Source organism: Cavia porcellus, unplaced genomic scaffold, assembly GCF_034190915.1.
Source record: "Cavia porcellus strain 051 isolate PalLab524CR breed Dunkin Hartley unplaced genomic scaffold, mCavPor4.1 scaffold_5, whole genome shotgun sequence".
NCBI classification, from domain to species: Eukaryota; Metazoa; Chordata; class Mammalia; order Rodentia; family Caviidae; genus Cavia; species Cavia porcellus.
Genome location: NW_026947488.1, coordinates 61746362 through 61766266, shown reverse-complemented (window position 1 = coordinate 61766266; position 19905 = coordinate 61746362). Strand labels below are relative to the sequence as shown.

Genomic DNA, 19905 nt, shown 5'->3' with positions numbered 1-19905 from the left:
GGATTTTATGGACAGTGTTTACATGATATATATTTTTAATCATTTTATTGCAGTCTGTGCTCTTACATTTAAAGTATGTTTCTTGCAAAATCATGTTTGTATCTTTATAACAATATTCTTTATAGTAGCAAGATACTAATATTAATTAACTACTTAAGTGAATATAAACATTGGCCTGCAATTGAGGACATGAGAAGATATAGTTCAACTCAATTCTCAGACTGTTTTAAAAGAGGAAAATTTTTAGAAAGTGGTGTTGCTATAATAAAGCATTAAGGGAACAGAAAGTTGGTGAAAATCTTCTGCAATGTAGGCGTCTTCCAGGAGTAAGTGGCTTGGATATATGAAGCTAATGGTATCCTTGTTCTACTCTGTACAGGATCCACCATATTGACTAATTTCAAATCTCTTAGTCTGTGGTCCAGAAGTATGGGTGTTCTGGGAAGATAGAATTCTGGTATATCACAGAAAAGGATCTCAGTGGATTATCAGGGTAGAGACTTATAAATCATCAATTGCTGTCACCCTGACAATATTTAGACCCTTGCCTTTTTCTGCACATCGTCCTTCATCCTCTTCAAAGGGTTCCAATTGCTTACTTACATCATCTCAAAAGGAATTCAATTAGAAATATTGAATTAAACCTTTCATAAGCTTCATTTTTTTCTTAAATTCCATTTATCAGAAGAATGAGTTTTTTCTTTAATCATTGAACTAATTCATTGTTGATCTCAAAAGGATTACATCATCTTGAAAATACGAGTGTGAAACGTGTTTAAATTTCCTCAGTACAATAAAGCTATGTATCTTCAATATATTTTGCTTAATATGTACAAAGAATAATCTTTTAAAAGATACTTCCTCTGTACATATTCCAAACAACTCAAGTATATTACGAAAGGTAGTCATTCTGTAACTTTTTTTATGTGAATGGTATTTAACCATCTTTGAACAATGCCCTCATATTTGAGGTACAAGGGCTGACCAAAAAATACTGTATGTTAAAATTTTTAAAATTATTAGAATAAAAGACATGTCACTATTAGTTCTATTCAAAATACATGCCCTGATCTTTGCTTTAAACACATTTATATAAGTTGTTTCTTGCCAATTTCTCAAGTAGTTCTGTAGCTCTTTCATGAGGTCTGAAAAAAAAAAAAAAATCAGTAAATGCTGCTGCTACAGGCCTTCCTAAAGAAAGACAGGCTCATAAAAATATTACAATGTGGTCTTAGTCACCAGATTTGGCACCATGCCAAAGTCAAAATGACCAACAAAACAAAACCATCAAAAAATTAAAGTCATGTAAGACTAAATTAAATTAAGTCATTAAAGTCATGATCATGAAAGGCTAAAATTATTACTCAGCTTAGGCTATTGTGACAATCATGAATTTGCAAATTAACAGTCTTAGGAACATGGACTTCTGGAACAAGTGGCAAGAATAATGGAATAAATGTGATTGAATTGAGGAATATTTTGAGAGGGATTTATGGCAATGTATTTTTTTAATGTAATATATTACTAGGAACTAAACATTCACTGTATTATCATACATTATGTATATATAATTTACTCATCTGACCATGGGCTAGGCAACTGCCTTTGGAAATTCTTTAATAGTGGTTTATAAAATTTAAAAGTATTCTTTGAAAATTCCATGTAAACTTTTCTTATTTGACCCTTAATAGAGTTGGAACCATACAACTTTGCACATGGTTTTGTCATTGTTGTTTGTTCATTTAACTTGTTTTTTAACTTTGACACAGAGTCTTACTAAGTAAGTACCAGATTGAGTGTGACATTTTAGGCCTTCTCCTTTTGGGATTACTGGTTTGCGTTACTATGGCTAGCAGATGCACTGCTGTTTTAAACCAAAGGAAGTATGTATACTTTATGTCCTGAAAGTCAAATGAATAAATGGTTTTGGAAAATACATTTTTTGTTTTGTTTTGTTTTGTTTTTTTCTTTTGTCTTGTCTTGTGGGACCTCTTAGGACTTTTATGTGAGTTTATTTTCAAATAATATAATCTTTAATGGTATTTTCTCTCCCCCATCTTTTCTCATAATTAAAACTAAGATCTGCATATTGGTCGGCTTTTTTTTTTTTATTACATCCATTCAGGATATTTCTATCTTCTTTTTAAAATTTTTATTTTAAAGAGACTAAGACAAAAAAGGTCGTAACAAAACAGATCAGAACTGAACAATGTAGGCAATATAGTATTTTACAAGACAACCTTTAATTAACAATAACTGCTATAATGTCTCTCTTTGAAGTAGTTGAGCATAACTTCATATACAATAGTATCAAACATAACAAAATAGTGTAAAACCATTTAAAAGAATGAAAGTATTACAGGGCATTCAGAACCAAATAACAGAGAATGAACAATGGCTACTATATTATCTCATTTGACATGCAGAAACTTTTTAATAAAACATGATCCTGACATTTTTGTCTTTCAAAAAAAATGCTTAGTTCATTTGTTTGGTTTCAGTTTTTATTCTTTTACCTTTAAATTCTGAAGTGCTCTTGTTTTGCCTTTGTTTGGAAGTTATGTTGGGTAGGAATTGCATAAAATAGATGTTTGGTATTCTGAGTATATTCCCTTATCCTTGAGCTTGCCCACATTTGTTTTTATGTGTGTTTATTATTGTTCTTGCGTTTTTGGTTGGTTGGTTGGTTGGTTGGTTTATTATAGCGCAGGCAACCTCCCAATTCACAGTGCTTTTGACTCAGCTTGCAGAGTGCTGGTATTATAAGGATGCACCCCCATGCCCAACTATATTATTTGTTATGTGATGTGTGTCTTTTATTATTTGTTCTCCTGTATGTGTTATCTGGTCACTTCAAGATTTTTCCGTTTCCTGAAGATGTACACAATTTTGATTATCGATGCCTTATGTGACTGGCTGACTTGCTAGCTTTCCCTTCTTTTTCTGTCATTCAAGGTTTTGTTTTTGTTTTTGTTTTTCTTCTAATCATTATCCTGGTCTAGGCCATTTGTATTACAACTTATCAATGTGCAAGTTACTTCTGATAGCTACCATTCTGCCAATCCAAGAAAGGCCCTTGGGAGTTTACTTCCTCAGAATTGTTGTCTGAGAGTCTTTAAATGCAATAGTTTTTTTTATAGATAAATAACCAGTATCATCAGTACTTACTAATAAATTCCTTTTCCTTTAAAAATTGGAATACCTCCTTTGTTAGAGCTTCAGTTCTCTATATATAGACCTAAACTTTGTTCTTTTTATGTTGCTTACTTTGTATTTAATGCCTTTGTAGGAAATTTTGGCATTTCTAATTGAAGTTTATCTTATTCAGAATGTTTTTGACTTGCCATGTAATTGTCAGAAATATAAAATGATCTTGTAACTTTGAGAAATGAAGAAAAACTTCATCTTGATGTTGAGAGTTTCTTCATGACGGTGGGCTAGTGTAGAAATAATGACTGCTTTGCTTTGTGCCACAATTTGTTAGCTAGATCACTGTGCTTGTTTGGTGTGGGCTCTGAGATTTAAGTTTTTCTTGCCTTGTTCTCACATTATCCTGACAGAGTTCATTAGATCTCAATCATTAGGTAGCAGAGCGGGAATTTAAACAGATAGTTCACAGCTGCCTCCTTACCACCATAATCTTCGTTCAGTTTTCTGTTTTTTAATACACAGCTTCCAAGACATTGTTGTGATGAGACAGAAAGACAGTACTGAATACAGAAAGTGTTCTCTTACCACATGAAAGAAGGGAATGTGGTTCTTTTTTATAAAAGGTTATGACAGAAAAGCTTGGGTTAAATTAAAAGGACTGAGAATACCTTTTATTGGTTAAAGTGTAGAGTAACTGGAAATTTATTTATAAGTTGTACATTGTTGATGAAAATAAAAGTTATTATACTTATTCAGGAAAATAGTTTGGCAAAGTGTGCTTAAGCCCTAACATGTATATCCTATGTATTAACAAGTCTGTTACTGGTTATATATAAAACAGAAAAGAATGCGTATGTCCATGAAAAGATATGCATAGTATCTTAATAGGTAGCAATTTTGTTTGTGATTACCCTAAATTGGAAATAGTATTTATGATTTCAACATTAGAATGAGTAATACATACATTGTGATACATTCATACAATGAAGTATTACCCAGCAGCACCAAAAGGGAATTACTAATATAGAAAGCAGTGTGGCTGATATTACTGTTAAGTGGCTTATAGGAAAAACGAAGGATGATACTGATTCTGTGAATTTCAAAACCATGTCAGTCTAAATTGTGGTATAATCTGACTATAATCAGAATTATAGTCACTCTTTGGTCTTTACTTACAGTAAAGAAGTATAATGAAGCATGTTTTAATACTATATGTAATATGTATTTTACTATATGTAAAATATACAAATGAAATTTACATTTTTAACAAGTGTATTTTATTTTTATATAGTTCCTATAACTCTTGTCTACCACTGTTACCCCTGAAAAATCCACATCATTCTGCCGCTTGAAATACCAACTAGAATCACATTAGAAAGGTCACGAGTTGGGAAGATCTAGACTATATAGAGATAGAACTAAATCTTTTTTTCCCATCTTAAACTGAGAACATGATAATCTTTATGGTCTTTTTTTTTTTTTTTGGTCTTTTTCCTTTTTATCGGTACTGGGGATCGAACTCATGACTATCTGCTTGCAAGGCAGGCGCTTATGCCACTGAGCTAAACCTCCAGCTCCCAATGGTCATTTTTTAAATGCCCTATAAGCTTTTGAGGATTGTCTTATTAAAGTCTGCACTTTTTCTTATTTATTCTGAGATACTCTTAGTTATGAACAAACTACTTAATCTATTTGTTTTATAGTTGTAAAATTAAAAGTATTTTATATGCTTATCTTGTCAGTTGTCAAGTTGACTCATTTAGTTCATGTTAGTAAACATAGGTTTATTTGTAGGGAAAAACAATTGTCTTTACTTATATTTTACTGATAGTTGCCTTAATTAAACACTTCAAGCTTGTGTTGAATGGTTAATGGGAAATTTTTACCTGTTCCTTTGTTATTTGAAATGTCATTTTAAGTATTCCAAAACCAAATCTATTTTAGTCTTTTTCTATGCTTCTTTGAGTAGAATTCATCTACCCACTTATTTTATAATTTTTAAAAATTAGGACTAGATTCAGATTTTTATTAGACAGTAATAATTTTTTTTTCTTTACTCTGTTAATAGATTTAGGTATTTGGTTTCCAAATGTTGAACCATCCTTATGTTTCTGAAAAAAATACATTTTGTTACATATAGTGTGCACTTTTTAATGCACTGCTGTTGGATTAGATTTTCTGCTACTTAGAAAGCTTTTATCTACATGACATTGGTTTGCTTTTGTGTTATTTTTAGACTGTGCTTCCCATATTATTATTTATACTTAATTATTGAACTTCATGGTATTAGTACAGTCATGTTTCTACTGTGTTCTGTTGTCAACAAATCTTTGGTACCTAGTTAGTGCCCTTCTGAAAGACATTTTTGCTTTTATTTGTGACATATAAATAGTTGCAGGTAAGTAGTTTTCTTGTTCAAATAGAACCACAGGCACATAGACCTTTTGAAAATTTATTTGCTATAATATAAATTTTTTTGAAGGTTTCATTTTTATATTTTTTTTCTACAGTCCGTGGTGGACGACTGGATTGAATCATATAAGCAAGACAGGGACATCGCACTTCTGGATTTAATCAACTTTTTTATCCAGTGTTCAGGATGTCGAGGTACAGATGTTAAAATGAATGGTGTACATTGTTCCTGTCAGTCCAGCAGTGTGACTCTTACCTTATCTGCCATTAGTCATATAATACTAAAATTATGAGCTAGTATTTCTCCAATAGAGATAATGATTGGTAAATTATTTTAAGGATCTTTTGTTTTTGTTATAGTTCACTTTTGTTCTAGAGTAGTATATTAAGTGATTTTTGAGTTTTTAGGAAGAAACCTGAAATTTACTTTTATGAGTTAAAATTTAGATAAACTTTTGTCATTTTTACTCATTATTTGTATGTATGCTTCATGATAGGAACTGTACTAGTTGGTAGCATTTATTGTATCATGCTTTTGACATTATTTTTGTACTTACAAATACTTGAAGTTCATATGATTACTTAGGAAATGAATGTCAGAAATGGGACTTTTCAACTTATAATTATTTGGAAAACCGTAAGATAATTTGCTAATACAAAATGAAACCTTTTGTGAGTGTTTTTCCATCTTAATAGATAACTGCTAGATATTTTTATCCTTTAGAAAAGGTAAAACTTAAGTTAAATTTTACTATGTGGGGGAAATTAGCTGGTAAAACACAATACTCAGAAAAATGATCTTTGAGACCACAGATCAAATGGGTTTCTTGAAGACTTATTTATGTCACAGCTATTACTTACTGTATTGACATCAAATAGTTCATCATCTATTTATAGTGGCTTTGTACCAGATACTGAGCCTTGGTTTATAGTTTATCATTGCAGAGGTACCCCAAAGAAAATTTTTTTAATGGTATGTAATTTATTTTTGTTTTGTTTTTTTGAGACAGGGTCTCTCTTTGTAGTTCAGGCTGATCTTGAATTCACTGTGTAGCCCAGGTTAGCCTGAACTTGTAGTGATGTTTGTGCCTCAGCCTCCTGTTTGATGGGATTACCGGCACCACAACACCTAGGTTGTATATATCAATTTTAAAGAAGTCTTTGTTGTAAGAAAAAAGAGAAAAACATAAAAATAGTTCAGTAAAGTCCTACAATAAGAGTAATAAAACTAGTTAGTGTTGGCCAATAACTGTTTAAAATTGCCAAGATATATGTTTTACACAATCAGCTAATTTAATCCTTCTTAATAGTTGTACCAGGCAGTTGTAATATTTATTTTATAGAGCAGGAAACTGAGAATAAATGTTTTAGGTAAGTATAGTTGGGATCATATAGTTAATGCTTAAATTAAGATTTAGTCAGTTTCTGTGACAGTTTATATATCTGTAACCAATGGTGTTATCATCATAATGGACTGCTGATCCAGTCTAAGCAGTGTGTCTATGTGAGTATGGGGAGACTCTAAAACAAAGCAAAACAAACAAAAAAATACCACCACCAAAAATATCATCTCATAAAGCAAACCTTAAAATTAGTAAATAGAAAGACTAAAGGCAACAAATTATACAAAAAGATCATCACAAAAGGAAGAATGGCACACTGCATGACACAGAGAGTTCTTTAGTAGAATCTTCCAGCATAGAGACTGTTAAGGAATAGTATATTAGGTTATTTAGAAGTAAGTTTGTGGAATTTACAGTGGCAGAATATGTAAAACAGGTACTGATGATGTACTTTACACATATCATTCATTCAGTCTAGCAGTTCTGTTGTTAATTTTTAAAGTTTTCTTTTTCAAACATTCCTATAACTCAAAAAAATTTTATTATATACCAAAAGTCTTTAGCACTTCTGCCTTAGTTATCTCCATGTAGTTAATAATTCTTTTTCTAACAACTCTTAATTAGATTACAGTATCTTTTAGTTTGTTTCTTTGCACAGTCACCTAATTTTCACACCTATAAGTCGAAATATATACTCTTTCCTTCTCTATTCCTATTATACAAAAGATATTGGTATATAGTACATGAAGAACTTTCTCATTCCCTTTTTGAAAAATAATAGAATCATTGCAAACTTTTATGTGTACGTACAATAATTTATTTAACTACTTTTCAGTCAGCAGGCTTAACACTATTTAGTCTCTTCCTGTTACAAATAATATAATGAGGATACGTATAAGTTGGTTTTCTTTACAGAAAAACAGCTATAGGTAAATGTATTTATAACTTATATACCATTTTAGCCCATTCATCAATGTATATCACATTTTTAGATTTGGCTTAATGAATGATTTTTAAATGATATATCTGTATTTTTATGTGTTATAAAATACATGCAACTTATGAAACATTTTGGGTTGTACAATTAATTAGCATTTAGTATATTCTTATTGTTGTGAAATTGTCTTAGATTAGTTGCTATAACTAAGTATCAGAGATTTGGTAGTGTATAAACAGTACAAATCTACTTTTCATAGTTCTGGAGGTTGGCAGTCCAAGATCAGGGTGTCAGCATGGTTTGGTTCTACTGAGGGCTTTAACCTAGAATGTGGATGACAAATTTTTTGTTGTATTCTTCTATGATGAATAAACAGTAAAAGAGCTCTCTGGGGAACCTTTTATAAGGTCACTAGTCTCTATGACCTCATCACTCTCATAGGCTTTACCTTCTAATACCATTATATAGGACCTTAAGTTTTCAATTTAAGAAATTTTGGGAAGATTCAAGCATTTACTTTATTGTATCACTATTAAACAGTTATTGGCCATCCTTCTGTTGTTTGAGCCTTTAAAAACTTACCTTAGAATAATACTCTATTAGTTATGTAGTTATACCTCATTTCTTTATCCTCCATCCCTTGACAGTCATTCATCTGCATTGTGTCCTTATAGATTTGTCTGTTTCAGTCATTTTATATTTAAAAAATATACTTTTCATATACTATTTTTATATTCATCCAAGTTGTATATATCATTAAATCATTTCTTTTAAGATTGAAAACCTATTTCCTTGTATGTAGATATCATAAATTAAATACCCATGAATATCCAAGTAGTTTCTACCTGTTTTCTTGCTGCTGAGAAATTGGAACGATAACAATTCATGTACAAGTCTTTCTATTGTAAATCTTTAGAAGTGAAATTACTGGTAATTTCGTTTGAGCTCTCAGAAACCGTCGCACTGTTTTCCACAGTAAACCCATATTTCTTATTCACATCAGGAATGTGTAAAGATTGTTACTTTTCTACATTCTTAAATAAGTATTTTTTGAGAGATCATCTCACTGTGTAGTTCTGGAAGCCCTGAACTCATATCAGTCTTTTTGCTTCAGTCCTCCAAGTGCTGGGATTATAGATGTGTACCACCATCCCTAGCATATACTTCTTATTTTATACCTTTTTGCTGTTAATCATCTTAATGGTTTATGAACTGTTACCTCATTGTAATTTTAATTTGTTTTCTTAATCTCTTCATCTGATAGTTGACTATAGTTTTATTGAAGCATGGCGCATTTAAGTAAGTCCTTTGCTTAATTTAAATCTAGGTTATGCATGTTTTGCTTGATGGATTATAAAAACTGGAACTGATTTCTTATATTTTCTAGTTATTATCATTCTTAATGGTGTCTTTAATCCACACAAGGTTATTATTTTATAGATTGAGCATCCATTTTTTCCCCATACATTATGTTGTCAAATCTAAAGCTCAATTGCCAAATGCAAGATCAGGAAGATATTCTTGGACTCTCAGTGGTTGCATAGTTACTAATCATTGGCTAGTTTTGGTACATAGAATAAATTAATTTGCATTTCTCTTACAAATGAGGTTTGAAAGATACTTGTTTCTTTCTCTATAATTTTTCTTTTCTTCTCCCTTGCCAATTTTCTTTTAACTATCTTCATAGTTCCTAATAATATATTGACAAAATGGAGCTTACAACATTTTCATAGAAACATACTTTCTAAATATGATTAACAAAGTGTGCTACTTTTCACATCTGTGAAATATTTAAAAATGTCAAAATACAGACCTAATTCTTAGGAGACTTTAGTAAGCACATCTTAAAACATGTTCACTTAGATCTTACAAAGTACAACTACATTTAATTATTTTTTTAGCTCATAGGTAAAAATTAAAAGCAAAAGTTAAAAATTATAACACTGTTGATGAGACTGTGCAGAAAACCAAAGACTATTACATTATTGTTGGAATACAAATTGATATAAGCACCTCTTATATTAAAAGATTTAAGGGGCTGGGGATTAAGCTCAGTGGCATAACCACCTGCCTTGCAAACAGGCAGTCGTGAGTTCAATCCCCAGTACCGATAAAAAGATTCAAAAAAAATATTTAATAATATCTACCAAAACTACTCATACATTTGTCTATTGATCTCACCTTTGTATTTCTGGGATTTTTCCATGAAGATGACCTTGAGCACTACGGAAATAATTACATATAGTCACTCAAAGGCAGTGCTACTTAAAGCTGGAGAATTTTGACAATATATTAAATGTTCATGTATAGCATAATGCTTGAATAGACTATGACATAGCTACACAGTGGTGTTTTATGTCACTATAAAAAATGAGGAGTATTTCTGTTACTTACACATGAAGATTTCGAGAATATAAGGATTTTGTGAAGTACAAAAAAATTTTTAAAGTGTTTAACTTTTCCCATAAAAAAGGAGAAATAATGTTAGAGATATATACATATACATACATATGTATATAGAAATATGTTCATGTATCTTCTCATTTAACAAGAAAATAATGTAAAAATGATAAGCCAAAGAATAAAATTAAAACTGGGCATGATAGCATTGCATATATTTCTGGTATTTTGGGAGGCTGAGGCAAGAGAATCCAAAATTCAAACACAGCTAGGGCAATTCAGAGACTTTTTCAGACCTTGTTTCAGAATTTAAAAATAAAAAATTTAAAAGGGGCCTAAGGATGTATCTCATTAGAAATGCCTTGGGTTCAATCAATAACTGTACCCTCACAGAATACCCAGAGAATGAAATGATTACCCATGGTGAGGGTGTGTGTGAATGAGGTGGAAACTTAGAGGGGACTGGAGAGGGGCAGTGATACTTACTTTGAACATACTTTTCAAATAGTGTTGCTTTTGTTACTATTATTTCACATACACTACAAAAATAAAAGTACCAAATACAGAAGTGCAAATCCTAAAATTGAGTGCAAGCATATCAAATAAAATTGTCCTTTCCCAACCATGAACATATATTTTTTAAAAAGATTTTGAAGCTGGAATGTGGCTCAGTGTTAGAGTACTTTTGCCTAGCATGAAATCGAAGGTGTAAAAATACTAATCTTCAAAACTTTTTAAAGTCAGAAGTTGGAGGAAGTTTGAGCCTGATGTGGTGGTATAAGCCTGTAGTCCCAAGCACTGGAGAGGCAAAGGCAGGAGGATTGCTGCAAGTTTAAGGCCAGCCTGAGCTACACAGTGAGTTCAGAACCAGCTTGACTATATAAAGAGAGTCTGTCTCAAAAAAAAAAAAAAAAAAAAAATTTTTTAAAGTTGGAACAGGTAAAGTTTGATGAAAAATACAGTGTTCACCTACTCTCAAAATGTCTCTTTATAGTAAATACACTATTTACAATGAGCAAAATAGACACTTTACAGTGCATAAACCTAGTTAAACACTACCTTAACCAAACAAATAAAGCAAACACTGAGCAAAATTATGAAGTTAAATGACAGTATGTGCTTTTTGAAATGTACTTAAAAGAATCCACTGTTATTTCCATAATATATTTTCAATAAGTGCATAACCTGAATCTATTCATGAGTAAAAACCAAACCAGCTGAAATGGAAATATATATTTCAAAATAACTATTCTACACTCTTAAAAATTGCCCGCATCATGAAATGCTAAAAAATGACTCAAAAATTGTTCTACCTTAAGTAACACTTAAATGTGAGAATATTTAAATGTGAGAATGTAGTATATGACAAGTAGGTGTGATGGCACGTGTTGTTAATCTCAGTTCTTGGGAGGGTGAGGCAAGAGGATCACTAGTGCAGGCCCAGAATTAAAGAGTATAATTTCTTTTGACATATGGGACATTACTAAGAAAAATACTGAAATCCAAATTAGTTTGTAGACTCTAACATTAGGCTTACATAGTATCAATTGTCTTATCATTCTGACCATTGTACTATGGTTGTATAATGGATTTTGTTTGTTTGAGAGAAACACACCCTGACATAAAAAGAAAAATGGAACAGGAAATGATGGCACACACCTGTAATCCCAGAACACGGGAGGCTGAGGCAGGAGGATGAGTTTGAAGCCAGCTTGGGCTACAAAAAGTGAGTTGAAGGCCATACGGAACTGTATAACGAGACACTTTCTCAAAAAGACCCCTCCCCCCAAAAAATAGAAATAAAGAAAAGTGAATATGATATGTGCAGCTTATGCTTACATCACCCAGGGGAAAAGAGATATGTATGTGAGGAGCTAAAAGAAAAAACAGATATAAAATGTTTGTATCTGAAGAATTTGGGTAGAGGTTAATCTTTGGACTTTTAACCTTTCTGTTAGTCTAGAATTATGTGGAAGTAAATACTGAGGAGGGGAGGTCTTAGGGTTAGGGATGTACCTCTAGGTTAGAATACTTACCTAGCATGTACAAGGCTCAGGGTTGGAGCTCCCCTTATTAGGACAGGAGAAAAGAAAAAGAGCCAATGACTTGCTCAGGGAATACCAGTAGAATTGTTTTCATTGTCAAGACAAGTATGCCTATCCACACAACTACTGTTCAGAGTTACAGTGATGATAAAACCCCAATAACTAAATATCTCGGTTTGAAACTATTGTTTAAGAACTTGAGAATCAACTTATAAAACTAATACCAACAGTAAAGTAAATTGAGTAACATATTAAGTTTCAGAGGTATAGAAATTATCTTTCCTATGTGCAAGTACAGTCAATTAAAAGATGCAGTAAATTTTTATTTTAAAGAGAAAAACAAGAAGGATCTTTCAGCTCTACTTCTTACTGTGATAATTTTACCAAGATGAATTTCCAGTGCATCAGGAGTTCATAATGCAAGATGTACATGGTGCACACACCCATAATCCTAGCTATGGAGGAAACTGAGGGAAGAATTCACCATTTGAGGCCAGCCTGGGCAATATAGCATTATCCATCTTTTGAAAGATTTAAGTATAAAAACAATAAATAGCAGAAACAAAAAATAATAACATATTAAAAGAGAACAAGAATTCCTTTAAAACCTTGGACCAGAGAATATTTATTAAATGATATAAAATTAACTGTGATTCAGAATACATTATAAACGAAAAAATTGATAAAATTAAACTACGCTAAAAGTGGACACTGTGATAAGGAATGCCAAGACAGAGGACAAATGGGGAATTTTATTTGTGTTAAGAAAGGCCAATATTTCTAATATATATTGCAGTAAGATTTGCACTTTTAGAAGGATTCTTTCAGTTGCAAATTAAATTTCTATACTAAAAGCTGTTGTGTCAGCTTATTTCCCTGTAAAAGCTGTATAAGATCCAAGGACAAATAGATATTATTTTAAAAAAAACTGTCTTGAAATGATAAGGAAACAAGCTTGGTAAGGGAGAAGGAAAAAAATCAGAGGACTTTTTTCCTGTTAATTCTTAGCTCAAAGGGACAAATTGAAACATTTTTCGTAAGTGAATAATATGAGCAGTCCCTTGATCATTGTCTCCAATATCACTCTGTCTCTTCAGTTTCTCCCTTAAAATTTAGTGTGTTGTATTGTTTTCTTGCTTTAGCTATCTTACTTCTATCATGCTTCTACTTGCCTCCTGACTGGCCACACACTGTGTCTTCATTTGAACCATCTAGAATAAAATCTGTTTGCTGTTGGGATTCCCACTCAATATAGACTAATTCAATAGGACATATTGAGTATCTGTGAAGTAGCAATGATAGCAAAGGAAAACTGATTGGAACCTTACTAATCAGGGGTAGGTAGTTGTCTCTGTGCTCAATCCCCAATAATGAAAATAAAACAAAACAAAATAGTATTAACATAGTGTTGCATTCTGAAACAGTTTGAAGAAGCTAGGAAGACTTAACAAAAAATTATCAGGTATGTTCATGGAATTTTGCTAGACAAAATGAAGGCATGTTGTCCATGTATTCAAAGTATTATTGTTAAATACACTATATTGGCACAGATATGCATATATTTAAGGGAATATCAATATATAACTAATTTCATAAATATGTATTGGGATATTTATAGTTTCTGTTGACAATTGTTATATTTTTAATAAAAGATATGCTTGAGAATTGGTGGTTAAAATCAGCTTTCTTTTTTAGTTGATAATAATGTTTCTCTTTTCATAGCATTTGTATGTAACAACGGGCTTTCAAATGCCTAAGGGCTTTCTTTGTGGTTGCCAGAAAATTAACCTCACCTAAGAGTAGTTAATGAAACAATTTCCTCAACTTTCCCTCCTTATGGGGTCATTAATATTTCTGTGTTTTTTTCAATACAACTCCTAACCAAAAAGCAATGGCTAATAGTTCCTTTCATAGAGTAATTATATCCAAACTACAGTGGTAGCTCGATTCACAACTTAATTTGTTGCACAGTTGTGGAAAAGATGGCGACATTTGTGTCTGTGTGAGAAAGATGACCATAGTTATGTTTGTTACAGTGCAGAATTTGCAAACAAGAACAAAATTTTACCAAACACTTTTGTTTATAAACTAAATTTGTATTTGTGAGGTACCACTGCAGTATTTGTTAATGTCATAAGAACCTAATGCCTATGGGCAAGGGGTTTAACTCGTATAAGTACCTGCAAGAACTTAGTGACTATTAAGAAAAGTGCAATACATAATTGAAAGAAAATAAAAATTATATTCTACTTTTATATAACCACAATGACTTACTAATGTACATGTACATCTGTACTTTGGTTGGGCATTATACAAGTTCTCAGTCTTTGGGTTCATTCTTACTTAATATTTCATATTGGTTTTCTGACAGTATATTTTAAAAACCACGCTTCTCAAAGATACTGTCATCAAAAGGTATAAGTTAAATTCTGATGTTGCAAGTGTGAATTACTTCATGCTAATTAATAGTTCTTCTGGTTCCTGACAAATGTCAAATACTGCTTTCTTTTCTTTTAAAATTGAAAATACACATTGTCCGGGTGAGGCATCTCAGAACATAGTTTGGGTACCAAGACTTAAATTAATAATTGCTTTACAGTTAGTATATAAATACCTTAGCTGCTTTGTCTCTCTCTGGGATGATTATGAATTGCCTGGTATGCTGTGACTTTCAAGAGTTTACCTAGCAGCTTAGTTAAGCCCAGTTGCATACAGTAGAAATTGACTGTGTATATAATACACTTTTTATTGTCTGCTGTTCTTTCTTTCTTTGATGTCCTCACTGCATTGTTTCCTACATAAATTCCTTGCACTGCTATCATTGTCTCAGTCTCTGCATCAAGCTGATAGAAACTACCAAGTGTTTTGTTGTAGGTTTGTTATATATTAGTATCTTCTATAGAATCTATTTTAATTTTTTTCTTACCTTTGTACATGTACAGAAAAAATAGTTCAGTATTTGTAAATACAAGTTTTAGTTATAATTTGGCAAATTTGAAAAAATGTAAGTAGAAGTTAAATGATGTTTATGTTATGAATTTTAGTGGTCTCTTACTCAGGTTAAGAGAAAGATTATTGCTGGATTTTACGAAGAGCCCTCCTCTGTTGAGTTACTCTTCATTTCAGCCATCCCTGTCTCTGACTTCCACAGAAATTAATATTATTATGATTTTTTTTCTTTCTACCAAAGATCCAACTCATGAACTCGCACTTTCCGGGGCATGTGTTTACGCTGCTAAGCTAAAGCCCCACCCCTACTGTCTTGATTTTATGATAAGTATTTCTTTGCTTTTCTTTATAGCTTTACTCTCAGTGAATCTATCCTTAAACAAAAATTAGTTTTGTCTCTTTTCCTCTTCTAAATAATTAATTGTACCTCTTTTGTTAAAACATAATTTTTATAGGATTTATCTGTGTTGCCTTTTTGTATGTGATGCAGACAATTCTTTGTTGTGGTGGGTGTTCTTCTTTTTTTAATCGTTACCAGGGATCAAACTCATGACCACCTGCTTGCAAGGCATGTGCTTATACCGCTGCCCCAGCCCCTATGGTGGGTGTTCTGGTGCATGGTATAACACTTATGCTTTATTTTCGCATAGCTGAGACAAAATACCCAGCACCTAAACTTAAAAGAAAGTTTATGTTAGCTCACAGTTTGTAGAGGTTTCAGTCTGGCAGGCTCCAAGGCAGGGTGGCATGGCAGAGAGGCATCACAGAAGAGAAAAAACAGTTAATGTCATGAAAGACAGAAGGCAAGAGGCAGCAAGAGCAGCATGAAAAGGCAGCATCCTTCTTTTTATCCCTTATATTATGTCCAGAATACATACCCTTAGGGCATGTACCATTTGTATCTAGGATGGACCTTCCAATTATCTACGTCATGTCAGACCAACCAGTAGACTATTTTAGTAATCACATACCCTGTATCCCAGCATCACACACTCTGATTCAAGTACCTCTGTAAAGCACAACCTATGAGTGCCTGAAGCTTTTAGGGGTTCATTTAGATACAAGCCACAACACTTAATTGATGATAAGCTCTTTAGAGCTCTCAGTGATAATAAACAGCTCACTCTGGAACATGTGCCATAAGTTTACCATCACTGCTGTATATCTTTTAATTATCAGTAGCACATTCCTCAATCCCCTCCTTCCTTTGAGACATCCACAATGTCTTCAGAGGTTGTAAAATGTGCCTCTGGAGAAATAAATGCCCTGTGTTGACAATTACTATAAAGTATCTATTATATGAATATACCATTTATTCTTCTTAATTTGAAGCAAATTAGGTTGTTTCCAGCTTTTTGATAAAATGAAACATGTTACTGAAGAAGTCTTCAGTACATGTCAGTTTGTACAGTATCTCTGTGCAAGGTGTTCTGGTTTGTATAGTGAGGAGTGCAATTGCTGCCCAATAGTGAATGCAAATTTTCTAAATGCCGAACTTTTCTGAAGTGGTTGTAGTAACTTTAGAGTTTCAAACAGTTCATATGACAGAATTCAGATGGTGCCATACTTTTGCTCACACAATAGAAATGGTATTAGGTGCTGTTTGTATACAATGGGTAAACTATTTCATATAACTTAAATATTGTATCTTTATTTAATGTTTCCTTTTATCTAGGACAGTGCTTTTTTCAAAAAATGTCTTATTTAGTTAGTAATGAAGTATTACTACTTTTCTTGTTTTTCTAGCCCAACTTTTTCTACTTTTGTTCTTTTGATTTTCCTGTATACTTAACTCTTAGATGTCTCTTGTAAACATTATAGAAATAGATTGTATATTTTTATTTGGTCTGAAAGATGTTTATCTTTTAAATCTACCATTTACTCCCTTACCTTTTAATATTACCACTGTATATTTGGTTTTATGTTGAATTTCTTCTTGTTCTTTGTTCTTTTATTTCATTTATGTGCTATTGTTTTCATTTTAGATTGTTTAATAAAGTATGCCTATTTTTCTATTTCTTTCTGTTCATTTAATGATTATCCTAGAAATTATAAAACTCATAAATGTAGCACCTGCTTTTTATACTATTCTTTCCCCATAAAATACAAGAAACTAGAACATTGTAATTCAGTTTACTTCCTTCATAGCTTGTAATTTAAATCTACTTGGTTCTCCCCCTTAATCGTTGTTTGTTTTACTTTGAAAGTCAATTTGGCATTTATTTAGCTTTATACATGTACATTGTCGTTTTTGAGATCTCCCATCTTAAGAGTATTAAGTATATAATTCAATTTTGTTGACTGTTGGTGCAGTGTTATATGGTAGATCTCTAGTCTTTTCTTCATTTCAGATATATCTGAGATCACTTCTGCCTAAAATATAGCATGTACAAATTCTTTTGTGCTTCTATTAGTGACACACTCTCTAGAACATCATTTGAAAGAGTGGGGTTTTTTGTATTTCCTCAAGTAGTCTTGTATGGGTATATACTTTTACATTGTCCATTAATTTCATTCTAGACTTGAGGACATTCTGTCATGTAGAGAATACTTTTCATTTTTATGATCTATATGTGATAATTCTAATTATTTGTATCTTTATGAGCCTGTTTGTAGCTTTTGCTTCTTGCTTGCTCTTTTGGATACATGTTTTTTGTCTTGGTATTCATAACATTTTACTTCAATACCTTTGTTTTCTATCAAATTTATTTGAAACTTAGAATAAAGGTACATTTCTCTAAGCTAGGATTTAGCATTTGATCAGCATGTGTCTAGGAGTGCTACTACTGTAGGACAGTTTGTCATTGAATATAGAATTTGAGGTTTTGTGAATCCAAATGTATTAATTTCGAATAGAATATTTTTGAACTTGGAATATTTATAATTGCATTATAGAGTTTAAGGTTTTGTGGATCAGAATATATGAACTTAGGTTATATAATTTTAGGGGACCACTAGTTTTTGATGATTATTTTTCAAGTATTTCTGTCCTTTTACAGTGTCAAAAAATTTTTTTCCTTCTCCAGATTTTGAGGAGGTAGATTTATTGCTTGTGTAGCCTTAACCTAAGGATATAATCATTGAAGTCTGCATTCTATGAGAGTTGTTACTCTTATACTTTTATTTCAGAACTCCCACTCAAGCACTTAAACTTGGCAAATATCATTGGGAAAAAAATGATTTCAACATTTCTTGTACGGTCTATTTCTTCTTTTAAGCCTTTTTATCCTAGTAATTTATTGTTGCATATTAGGAGTTCGGATGTTATTCAGAATGTTTTTTTTAATTTTTTTGTTGGATTTCAGGAACAGAATTTAAATGATTATTATTTTTAATATATTATTACCACAACAGAACTTGTATATATCAATTTAAGTTAATTTCTTTCCTTGGATAATGATGATGTATATGTGTATAAATAACTTAAAACGCTGAAATTCTTCAAAATTTTATTTTGGGAGAAAGAGAATGGTTTTGCAACTTCTATCCTTTGAACATCATTTTCATTGTCTTTTATATCATACATTAATTTCTTTAATAGACTTTGGTTTTGTTGGAACTACTTGAAAGTTTTGGTTATTATCAATTACTGTTATTGTTTTGAAAGAACTTTCAGCTATAGAAATGTACAGGTTAGTATTTTAAGAAAGAAAGTAATAAAAATCTCAGTTTGTTTTTTTTTTTTTTAACTTTAGGAAAACCTGTTGATTGTATAGAGGACAGAATAAAAATTAGTAGAAGAGACCAGAGCCAAACATTTTGGTATACTTTTCCCTATATTTGATTTATATATATTTCTTTCTCAAGTGGATGATAATACAAAATCTAGAATGCATAATTCAAAATAACTAATGTGTTACTTATATGAACTTTGATAAAATGAAACAAAACTTTGCCCCTTTAATGGTGGCTGTATATGCATCTTCCAAAGAGTACAGTAAGAAAACAAGGAAAAGTAGTAACTAACTGTACAGTGAAGAAAACTGAGAAGCATTACCTTACCTAGTTGATAATAATTGATAACTTATAATGTTTGTTTATGCTACTAGAATGTACATTGATTTTATGTAATTAGAATGACTGTTGCCCTCCCCAATCATAAAAAAAGCATAGATTCTATCTAACTATGAGGAGAGTGTTGGACAAACCCAGATTGAAGGACATTGTATAAAATATATAACCACTAGTTCTTGAAATTTTTGTGTCATCAAAAATAAGTAACATTTAAGGGCCAGGGAGGTAGTTTAGCTGCACAAGTGCCTGCCTGGCAAGTGCAAGGTTATGAGTTTGATCCCCAGTCATCCCCCACCGCCCACCAAAAAAAAAAAAACCTTTAGAACCAGCTTGGGCAGGGATAAACAGCCAGACCTGCCCCTGCATGCCTGCCACCACTGGGACACTTGCTTCCCTCAGGTAACTAGCACAAGGAGGGAGAAGCAACCAGACTTGCCCCTGCCCTGTATACTGACATTAGGAAACTTGTTTCCCTCATGTAGCCATTGCAGGCAGAGAGAAACAACTAGACATGTTCCATGTACCCACAGGCCACTATCAGAAATGCTTGCTATTTGCTGGTAGCCAAAGTGGGCCTGGAGAATCATTACACAAACATAGCCCTGTGCACCTGCTGCCATCTGGGGAGTCCAAAGTGTAGCCACATAGGTTGACA

General features: G+C 32.0%; 1 protein-coding gene across 7 annotated transcripts in view; it reads left to right on the top strand.

Moving 5' to 3' along the window:
• Stag1 (STAG1 cohesin complex component) overlaps window positions 1-19905 on the top strand; it is a 426216-nt gene that overhangs the window by 190042 nt on the left and 216269 nt on the right. For 6 of the 7 annotated variants that reach the window (XM_063249046.1, XM_063249048.1, XM_063249043.1 and 3 more), the window contains one exon: window positions 5661-5757. The exons of the other annotated variant lie outside the window; for it this stretch is intronic. In XM_063249046.1, the coding sequence (XP_063105116.1) occupies window positions 5661-5757 (97 nt within the window). The remainder of the gene's footprint in view (window positions 1-5660; window positions 5758-19905) is intronic. 7 annotated transcript variants of the gene reach the window in all.